At 29.4% G+C, this 11,085-nt stretch overlaps 1 protein-coding gene across 1 annotated transcript; it reads right to left on the bottom strand.

Annotated features, from left to right (window-relative positions):
- Positions 1–2,538: 2,538 nt before the first annotated feature.
- On the bottom strand, positions 2,539–4,640 carry LOC111709330 (uncharacterized PE-PGRS family protein PE_PGRS10). Its single transcript, XM_023482971.1, has 5 exons — positions 4,540–4,640; positions 4,006–4,115; positions 3,356–3,661; positions 2,966–3,092; positions 2,539–2,819 (listed from the first exon to the last, which is right to left on the bottom strand). Exons 2-5 carry the CDS (start codon positions 4,016–4,018, stop codon positions 2,684–2,686), a joined length of 582 nt encoding a protein of 193 aa, XP_023338739.1. The 5' UTR covers positions 4,019–4,115; positions 4,540–4,640; the 3' UTR covers positions 2,539–2,683.
- Between the last annotated feature and the right edge of the window lie 6,445 nt (positions 4,641–11,085).

The raw sequence follows: 11,085 nt of genomic DNA, 5'->3' as shown, positions 1-11,085 counted from the left end.
TCGCTCTAGATTAAACTAAAGAGATCAGATTAAAAGAAAAAAGAAAAAGAAAAAAGAAAAAAATAGATAATTTCTTTGATTTAATTCGAAGATGCAGATTGCAAGTTGTCATTAAAGTCTTATTCTGATAAAGAAGTAATAATAATTAAAGAAATTAAAACATAATTTGTGATAACTAAAAGTGCAATTAACAATGTCTGGATAGTGAGAACCAAAAATAGGAAGACGACATTATAGAAAACTGAAGTCTTTTGAAGTTGTAACAATAGAAATTGGTTTTACTAGTAAATAATTAAATCACTAATTAGGGTAAATTTACATGTGCACACTACACTTTTGTTGTGTTCATTAAATTCATAACTTGGGTCTTGAGTTTCCTGGTTCACACTGTATGTATTTATAACTGAAAAGTAATTGAATTATTCAATAAATTGTTTATATAAAATATTTTTGTTATTTTAATTAACTATTCAGTAAATTGTTCATAATTTATCTAAATACACATTTATTTATGTAAAGGTGCGTATTTGTCGAATTATATAGATTATTGAAACAATTTTAATGATTCATAATATTTTGTAATATATAATAATATATTGTTTATTTATCTATATATAGCAGAAGTGGATTTGAAATATATCTCATTTCCGCATTTTTGTCACGGTGTTGTATTAACACAATTGCAGGACAACATCTTATGATGCAAATAATACAAAAAATGAAGATGATACAGATAATGAAAATAATGCAGATTATGAATATGATACAGATAATGAAGATGATACAGAAAATGAAGATGATGCAGATAATGAAAATAATGCAGGCTATGAATATGATACAGATAATGAAGATGATGCAGATAATGAAGATGATACAGATAATGAAAATAATGCAGGTTATTAATATGATACAGATAATGAAGATGATGCAGAAAATGAAGATGATGCAGATTTTACAGATGATGCAGATGATACAGATGGTGGAGATGATACAGATAATAAAGATATTGCCGATGATGGGTATGCAAGAATTGAAGTATATGGAAAAGATGATGCAGATTAATCAGAGGCGAGTGTTGATGCAGATGATGTATTCAAATTAAATGATGCAAAAAAAACTTCAAAATAACATAAAAAGTGTATTTCCGTTCCAAAATGTATTTTCAAGCTTGATTCCATCAGGAAATTAGATGTAATTGAATTGACCCCTGGAATAGAAAGACATTTTCAATTTCGGAACGATTTCTGAAGAGAAATTATTTTGAACAAAAACATGTTCTTTATTGCTTTGAATTTATTTTTCGCTTAAAAATAGCCAAGACTGATTTGGAAAACCGTTTAAGATTGAATTTCACTTTATTAGGGTTTCCCTTGTAGCATAACTATGATTTCTGATTACTCTGTGTTTTCTCTGTAAAAACTACAAGCAAGGATCAGTTATAGCAGAAAGTTTACAAACACAGTTAAACCACTCAGCTGAAGGCTTTCCTTAATACTTTCTCCACACAGATAGTGTGTCTCATTAAACGTGAAAAAGACGATAATGAATAATATTGAATATGTTTTTTTGTTGTTTAAAAAACAGTAAAATACTCTTTAAAATGGTAAACAGACATTTAGTATATAAACATATTCTTCTTTAGTAGTTTTGACTATGGTTATTCTAACTTTAAATTGATTCATGGATATTCAATAATATACTTTTTCATTTTTATTCAATATAAGGATATGTATTCTTTATATTCAATACAGGAATATATATTCTTTATATTCAACACAGGGATATATATTCTTTATATTCAAATATACAGGAATATATATTCTTTATATTCAAATATACAGGAATATATATTCTTTATATTCAAATATACAGGAATATATATTCTTTATATTCAATACAGGGATACATATTCTTTATATTCAATACAGGGATATATATTCTTTATATGCAATACAGGGATATATATTCTATATATTCAATACAGGGATATATATTCTTTATATTCAATACAGGGATATATATTCTATATATTTAATACAGGAATTTATATTCTTTATATTCAATACAGGGATATATACTCTTTATATTCAATACAGGGATATATATTCTTTATATCCAATACAGGGATATATATTCTTTATATTCAATACAGGGATATATATTCTTTATATTCAATATAGGGATATATATTCTTTATATTCAATACAGGGATATTCTTTATATTCAAATATACAGGGATATATATTCTTTATATTCAATGCAGGAATATACATTCTTTATATTCAAATATATGGTAATATATATTCTTTATATTCAAATATACAGTAATATATATTCTTTATATTCAATACAGGGATATTTATTCTATATATTCAATACAGGAATATATATTCTTTATATTCAATACAGGGATATAAATTCTTTATATTAAATACAGGGATATATATTCTTTATTTTCAAATATACAGGAATATATGTTCTGTTGAGTTAAATTGTTAGTTGTGGTTGTGTTAAAAATTTTCTTTAATAAAAAAGAAATAATGATAAAGATTTTTATTTTACCAATCTAATATAAATAAATATTAAATTATGATATAAACTCCAGTTTTGACTAGACTGGCTTTAACTGGTTCAATCTCGTTGCATCCGAAATATTTGGTTTGGATCAGGCTTAAGCCGATTTTTAAGCTTCACAGATAACCGGTTTACGATGATGGCAGGATACATCATGGAAGCGAACTCCATCATTGTAGAAGTTGTTGAGAACAGCGAGACAGAATTCATTTCCTTCTCTGTTATCGGGCTGTGGTCTTCCAGCTCTAGAAATATATTTGGCGTTAAAACTATTTCGGACATTCAGGACTTATTATTTCTAGCTAGAATTAGTTTAACTACTGCTCTTTTCAATAAAATTTACATTTAACCCGCTCTTTATTAGTAATTTAAATTAAAAATTGGAACTTACCCTCCGGTGTTGGACCAAAGTCCTGAAGATGTAGTTCTACCAGAAGGCCAGCTGACAGTAGGTCTACCACCATGGTTAACGGTTCCTCCTGTCCAGAAGTACTTCTGACCTTCACGTCCTACCAGACCTGAACAATACACAATTTTAGAAAAATGAAGTGCTATTCTATTATGAAGATGATAAAAATTATGAAGATAATGCAGATAATGGAGTAAATTATGCTATTGCATGTAAACACAACTGCTGTGCAACAACTAATTTTGCAAATGATACAGAAAAAGCAGATTATATAGATTATGATACAGATAATAAAGATGATGCAGATGATGTTCAGGCGTTGCAGATTAACACTTTCTTATTTAAAAGTTTGATGAGAACTTTTTTATTTACCTGTGAACTCTCTCTCCTTGGAAGGTGTATCCAAGCTGACCGGCTGCATGCCCTGGCTTCTACAGAAAGCTGCTCCCTCACCATGAGTAAATGAAGTGCAACCAGCCCTCCAGCTGATTAGATAGCTTCTACCCTCAAAACTATGATTAGGACCTCGGGCCCCACATCCACCTCCGCCTCCGCCTCGGCCTCCACTACCGACCGCAGGGCGACCTCGACCTCCACCACCAAAGATGTTTGCTAATCCTCCAAAGAATCCCTGGGGACTCCCGGACACACATACTAATCCACAGACAAAAAGAACTCCTAAAATAACATTGTATGTTAAAAAGTATAAAATAATTGAACAGGGTTAACAGTCAAGGATGAGCCTTCAAAATCGGCAATTTTTTTACTTGCGCTCATAGTTTCCTACATCTGTAAACATGTTCTCATAGTTTCCTACATCTGTAAACTAGAGAAGTAATGTGACATTTAGAGACATGAAACATAATGTGAGATTTAGAGAACATAAAACAAAATTTGAGATTTAGAGAACGTATAAAACATAATGTGAGATCTAGTGAACATAAAACAGAATGGGAGATAAAATGAATTAATGTGAGGTTTGAAGAGCAATATTGTATGTTGTGCACAAGGACATTATTTACCTGAAAATTTCATTATTATGATTTTGAAATTACTGGCTGACTATCTATCTATCTATCTATCAAGTCTGGTCTCCTAGCAGAGCTCAGGCACCAAATTCAACTCTTGCAACCTTTAAAAAAACAAGTTTTTTAGGACAATTAAAAAAGTTGTAAGTTTAAAGCAAGGACAAAAAATGCACTCTTGAATATTAGCTTTGATCATCTATGGTAAATAAAATTTTGGACGTACATAAAAATATGTTTAATGGGATTCTTATTTTGTACTTTTTAATAGTTTTTGAATATTTCAGAATCAGAATTATTTTCATGTTAATTGTTATATATAATTTTCATTAATGTTTTTCAACTCTCTTTTTAATTTTAATTTTAAATGATTTACATTAGAAATGTTGCCGTCCATGAATCATGTACCAAACCTTTTTTATTAGACTTGAAATTTGAAAACCTCATCCTTGTGTTTAAAATCATTGGTTCCGAAAATTAAAGAAAGATCTGAAGGGGTTATAATGAAGAGATAAGTATAAGTACTAGTACCTTGCGTCGCTGACGCTTCAAGTCGACTGTTGACGCAAAACGTTGTGCGTTTAAAACATTGCCTAATTTCAGGTTGGCTTGAGTAAACTTGAAGCCAGGCTTCTAACATTTAGAATTGGTTTATTTATCCTCGTTGCAACACAATCTACTCTTCAGAATTCAGATATATCTAGATCTATACTCATAGAGAATAGAATATATAGAGAGGAATTAAAAGAATCTCTCGGTATGAATTTTTTCAGTCCCTTTCAGCCTGAAAGGGAGTTCAAAGTGTACAAATCATGTAAATGTTCAAAAATTATATGCAGTAGAGTACATTAATACAGTATGTTCCCTAGACTATCCATTTCAATTTCGAATTTTTTTAAACTGTTAAATAAACTTCATAATGAATTAGGTGAATAAAAACATCTTTTGATTTATAGTTATAACGGAGTCTATGTGAAATGATCATTGGTCAATTATGAAACCAGCCTATTTCATAATTTGGTTTTCTTTTAACAATAATTTTAGATTTTCCATAAAATGATATTCCAGGGCCCAACAGGTTATATAGCATAAATATGTGAAGTACACCTGCAGTATGGAAACAGTACAACAAAATGGCCGTTTTACACTTTTTTCCAGTAAACTCCTCTCTATATATTCTATTCTCTATGATTGTAACTCTAATCTTTTGTAATAATGGAAAATGTATTAGAACAAACTGAACAGCTCAAAAATAAATATCATCAAAGTTAAATAAATCTGAGGGGGGCCGTATTTCAAGAGTTTGAGCCGTGGCTTAAATTTGAGACGCGACTCAAAAATGGTTGGTTCCACTTAAAATTACATTTAATGTTTTTAGATTTAAGTCGGAGCTCAATTGAAACCGGTTTTTGGCGGATTTGAGTAAAGAGTTCAATATAATTGTAAATAATCTAAAATAGTTAGGCGCGGAGTAGGGTGAGGTTTTATTGGATACAAACAAAAAACAGACAGACAAACAAACAGACAAGCCAAATTTATATATAGATAGATTAAAAGTTCGAAATCTTGCAGAAATATCAAGACAATGTTCAATCTTTTGGACAAAGAAATTGTTTATAATTGAATAAATCATTACATTCGACCAAATTAATCATATAAATTTTTGATAAAAATACTTAAAATTTTTTTATGTTTAAACCCCTAAAGACACTTCCCTCCCCTCGTAAAATTGCACTATAACACGCTATGAATTTGCAGCCAGACAACGTGGATTGCATTTCCACTGCATGCAGCCCAAATGCATGAAATGCATGAAATGTATGCACCCTCTTTTAAACATTTTTCTTCTGATTTTAAGGTTGAACCATTTCAATTCAAGTTATTGAAAAATTAGTCTTTACAATTAAAGGGACTGTGCGTCGAGTGTCAACATTCTATTCCAGTCTTATGACCGATTTGCAACTGTACGCTTTAAACCTTAATCTATGCAACAATTATAAAGAATCATCAGGGTTTTTTTCTTTATCGTCTCTGCAAGTCACTTTTAGACATACTCCACATATTGAAATTATAAGCTTTCAGTTCGCAAACTATGGGTATCTGTGTCATTTTCACTATCTAGGGTTTAAATGGTATAATTGTGTACCAGTCAAGACCAATATACGCAGACTGTTTAATTTGAATTTAAAATATTTAACTGTATAATGTAAACTATTTTTTTTCGGTGAGCTGCACAGACTAGAGAGGGGTTTTAAATCTTAAATAAATTAGAACGCCATTGACAGGTTACCACGTAAACTCTAGGAACAGTCCCTTCAATGCATTTAGTTTTTGTATATGTCCGATGGACCGTTATATACATAGAACAAAACTTGAAATTGCTGAAAAAAGCAAATATTGACAAATTATTTCCTGTCGAGGACGAAAGATGAATAAAATATTTAGAATTAAAGGTTAAAATGTTTCTAGAAGCGTAGTCAGTAGGGGGGGGGGGCTCTGCAGTCCCCCCATGACTGTTGAAATCTTCTGATATTAGGGGGTTTAAGGCCCCATGCTTGCTGAGCCCCCCCCTGGAATGAAAAATGTTTCTATTTTACAGAAGCATGAAGACATTAATTCGCGGGTTTCTATGTTTCTATGAAAAGGGGCATCTGCAGTTTTTAAGAATGGGTCGAGACTTGGAATTGTCTCAGCCATTGGCTTTTACATCATTAACTAACTTATACTTTTTGTAGCACTAGACATGTATTGTACATCTAACCTCATAACAGCTCTTGTTTTTTAGCTTTAGTTTTCATGAAATAACTGAAAAAAATTCTTGTAGTTTTTTTGCCATAAATGCAAAAAAAGTCAAATATTTTTAAGTCAAAAATTGTCCAAAAGAATAATAAAATTTACATCAACAGAATGTAACAAAAAAACAATTGGACAAACTAAATGACAAAAACATGTATTGAAAAAAAATTATTTCAGGGATCCGTAAGTTCACAAATGCAGAAATTAACAAAGATTAGTATTTAAGCAATTGATTAGTTTCTTTTGCATAAGAAAGATGCATTGATCAACATTTCTTATCAATGCAATAATTTAAAATTTTGGGAAAAGTGCAGGAGAACATTTTAACCTGCCTGGACATGAACTCTACCATCTAAAAATTAGTGTACTAGAGAAGGTTTGGACCTTGGGAGAAGTTTACTTGAAGGAAGAGAATCTAAATACATCAGAGATTTTAACACTGAACTCAGATGAATATGAACAGAAAACCCATCCTTAGCCCATTAAAGTGAGCAGTGTATACAGCGCATACAGTGCAGATGGGGGCAAGGCTATCGATCGATCTAATGTCGGGGAATTCGTATATTACGTATAGGATAAAATGGTGAATGTTTGATCGTGAAAAGGATCGTTTTTTTTACTAAACTCTTTACTAAATTCATTTATTATGAAACGTTTATTGTGTCTGAAAGGGTACAGTATACACTACAGCTAGTAGCTATTATTAAACATGCAATCTTTCAAATAGTTTTTATAATTTTTTTGTAAAATTTAAATCTAAAATTTTTGATTTGACAATGTCTTTTTTCCCAATTTTGCAGTTTTATATTTTTCAACTTATTCAAAAATTAGTATAAAAAATTCCAAAATATTTTTAAACACTTTTTTTTTGAAATATCGATATAAAATGACTTGATATTTTAAAAGCATTTAAATTTTTTTTTAGAGAAATTAAAAGATTATAAACAGTGAAATACCAGCAAAAATATAAAGCAGTGTTAGGTCCTGTTTTTATCCGCCTAGTTTTAGTGGTATTCTATTCTGAATTCATGGCATTAAATGTACAAAGCCTTTATATGATTTTTGACCTCTAGTATCAAAATTTACGAGTTTATCCTCTTTATAAAACAAGAATGGTAGATTTAAACTAATAATAACAAAAAATCTAAAAAAATGAATCCACTTTGAACAAGAAATTATTCAAAATAATCTCAGTAATTCCAACTAATTTTATGGTCTGTAGTACTCTAATCGTTTTTATGCATTTTCATAGTTTGTGGTATTCCAACATATCATTAAATTCTGCTACGCCAATAAACTGCCTGAAAACCATTATGCATGGAAATATCTAGTAATGATACATCTCTTAAATATATAGATTCTAAATTAACCCTACCCCGGTTGGAGGGGGGGGGGGGAGAGTGTCAACAAATCCCCCCCTTAAAGTATTTTCTCAATACCTTGAAAACCTCTTTAAGTTTCCATGGTGTTCGCGAAAAATAAAAGGGGGTATATAAGACTTTCGTCGAAAAATATTCGAAAGGTGATTGCTCTAATCTTACCTCTATCTATTGCGTCTATAAGCAGAAAATTGTTAAAACAACTCATACCGAATAACATATATAGGGTCCACATACAAATTCAGAAAGTTACAATATTCAACTTGGATCGTAAACAAATCAATTAAATTCCAAACAAATATTATAACCTTTAATCATCAATTTTTTTCTACGCATTCGTATAAGTTGATATTTCATAATATTAAAAAAGAAAATTTTTTAATTAATATTTCGCTTACAACTTGTTTTCACGGCTGGCGCTGGATTATCCACCATTCATAGAGAATATGAAAATGTCGTCTTCATTATCAAACATCTTCGAAACAGGAATGAATGTTTTCATAAATAGATATAAAATATTATGAAATATCAACTATAAACGAATGCGTCGAAAAAAATCGATGATTGTGATATATGAATAAAATTAATTTTTAAACGATCCGATTCAAATATTGCAACTTTCTGAATTTGTATGTGGACGCTACGTTCTTTGCCATAATTTGTTTTTAACAATTTTCTCCTTAAAGACGCAAAAGATAGAAATAAGATTAATATCAATCACCATATTGAATATTTTTCGACTAAGCTGATAGTCCTTTTAATTTTCCGCAAACACTCCCTTTAATTGAGAACAATTTTGTAAATTTTTTATGCAGAGGGTAGCGTATAAACATGTTTATGTTAAAATTTGTCAAAAATTGAATTGTTTCGATTTTGAACATTTTAAACAATGAGTATTGCAAGCTGGCCTTAAAAAATAGGACTCCTGACATCACAATCTCAACTCTAATGGAAAAATCTTAGAGAGGGGGGGATTTATAGGTAGAGTCCCCCCCCCCCTCCACCTGTATCAAATAAAAACAGCCCAACTGGAAAAGGGTTAAATATACAATTTTGTGTCTTAAATTGATGACAGCTTTTTGGCATTATTGTGCAGTTTTTCAGAAGTGATAATTGCGACTTTATGCTGCAGACATAAATAAAATATAGTCAGAATCTAACACTTTTTAACAAAAGAAACGACGAAATATTTTTACTCAGTTAGAGTTTTAAAGAGGTACCGTTGTGAATTGGTAGTACCATTTTTCAATGAGAATATCACTTGATAATATATCTACACTATATATTTTAAATTTAACTTTTTTAAAACTTTTTTACATGAAAAACCAGTTATTTTAAAACATAACTGACTTAATTACTACATAAGCAGACACAGCAATTATTTCTATTGTTTTTAAACTGGTTTGATCAGTTGTACTTTTTTATTTAGCAACATTTCCTTAATTGTTTATTTTGTTAATTTTGTTTGTTTTAAATCTTCTTAGTCATGCTCATAAGCATTGCCAGATTCGTACACTTCAAGGCAGATCATTTTTCAAATATCATCAGGAGGGTATATAACTGCCAGGGGGTGGAAACGTCATGTATGTTTGTCTGTACCAAAAGAGTGTTTGTAAGTGATAACGAACCGAAGGCGTGTACTTTAGGTATATACAGTACATAAGAATCTCTATTGTCAATTATTTGGGGAAAAAAATATTTTTTGTAAATTCTAAAACAATATTAAAGTTAAATCTTTATTTTAAACTTTGATTGATTTGATAACTTTAAAATTTATTTCAAAAAATCTTTATTTAAAACTATTGTATTTCATAAAATCTTTATTTAAAATTATTGTATTTCATAAAATCTTTATTTAAAACTATTGTATTTCATATAATCTTTATTTAAAACTATTGTATTTCATAAAATCTTTATTTAAAACTATAAAAACATACTTGTAAGAAAACTGTGAAATATTTCATAAAATCTTTATGTTAGATATTTGTTTTTAAGGGTTACCCACAAAAGATTAGTCTTCAGAGACGACTGTTCGGAATTAGATTCGTAAAGTTGTATTAATTTTATTATAAATTATAAACTGCATAAGAAAATGTCATACTTATGCGACATCTGCTACGACTTTGTTACCTTGTATATGCCTCTAGTTTTAATATGTGATATTTATGCAACATCTGGTACGACTTTGTTACCTTGTATACGCCTATAGTTTTAATTTCACGCACAAGCATGAAACAAGATAATTTATTTGGTTAAACATACTCAAAATTCAAACATTTTTGTTCTTTACGCAGTATTTAATTGCTGTAACCGCATTGCGTACACAGTAGTCACTAATTTCCCATGAATTGCGTATATTTATGAACGGTCCCTGAGGGCTGTAAAGCCGGGAAAAGAAAGCCAATATTAAGCTAGTACAGTATGTTTACTAGAATAATACTAGAAAGCTTGTGTTTAAGGTTAAAATAGACATGGATGCGATTTTTGAATTCAGACATACACAGGAATAGTGATTAAATACGTAACATTAATAATTGTATAAGGTTTTCTTTTAAACAATTAAATTATATGACATCTTTATAAAATGAGTAAAATTCAAATTTGTAATTCAAGACACTTAGGACATGATGACTCATATTCAATTTTTATTTTATTTCGAGACTTCAATACAAAACAAACAATTTGTTTTTCTATATTTTTGAAATATTATTTTGTTTGAATGTAAATATATATAAACTGATTGTCTTTAAACTTGGTATATTTGTTATATGCTATCTTTCAGTTATAAAATACCTTGTTAAGAATATAAGAATTTATATTCAAACATCTAAAATAGATATCTGAAATATAACTGAAGAAAGTTAAAAATATTTTGTTAAACTATCTATATTTAAAATATTTA

This window comes from Eurytemora carolleeae, unplaced genomic scaffold (genome assembly GCF_000591075.1).
Source record: "Eurytemora carolleeae unplaced genomic scaffold, Eaff_2.0 scaffold315, whole genome shotgun sequence".
NCBI classification, from domain to species: Eukaryota; Metazoa; Arthropoda; class Copepoda; order Calanoida; family Temoridae; genus Eurytemora; species Eurytemora carolleeae.
This window is presented reverse-complemented; position numbering and strand designations above follow the sequence as displayed.

Bases quoted from the DNA above. Each gene is read 5' to 3' on its own strand.
- LOC111709330 (XM_023482971.1), bottom strand. The intron at 3,093-3,355 runs GTAAATAAAAAA...TGTATTGTTCAG, and splicing joins CAAGGAGAGAGAGTTCACAG to GTCTGGTAGGACGTGAAGGT. The intron at 2,820-2,965 runs GTAAGTTCCAAT...ATATATTTCTAG, and splicing joins CTTTGGTCCAACACCGGAGG to AGCTGGAAGACCACAGCCCG.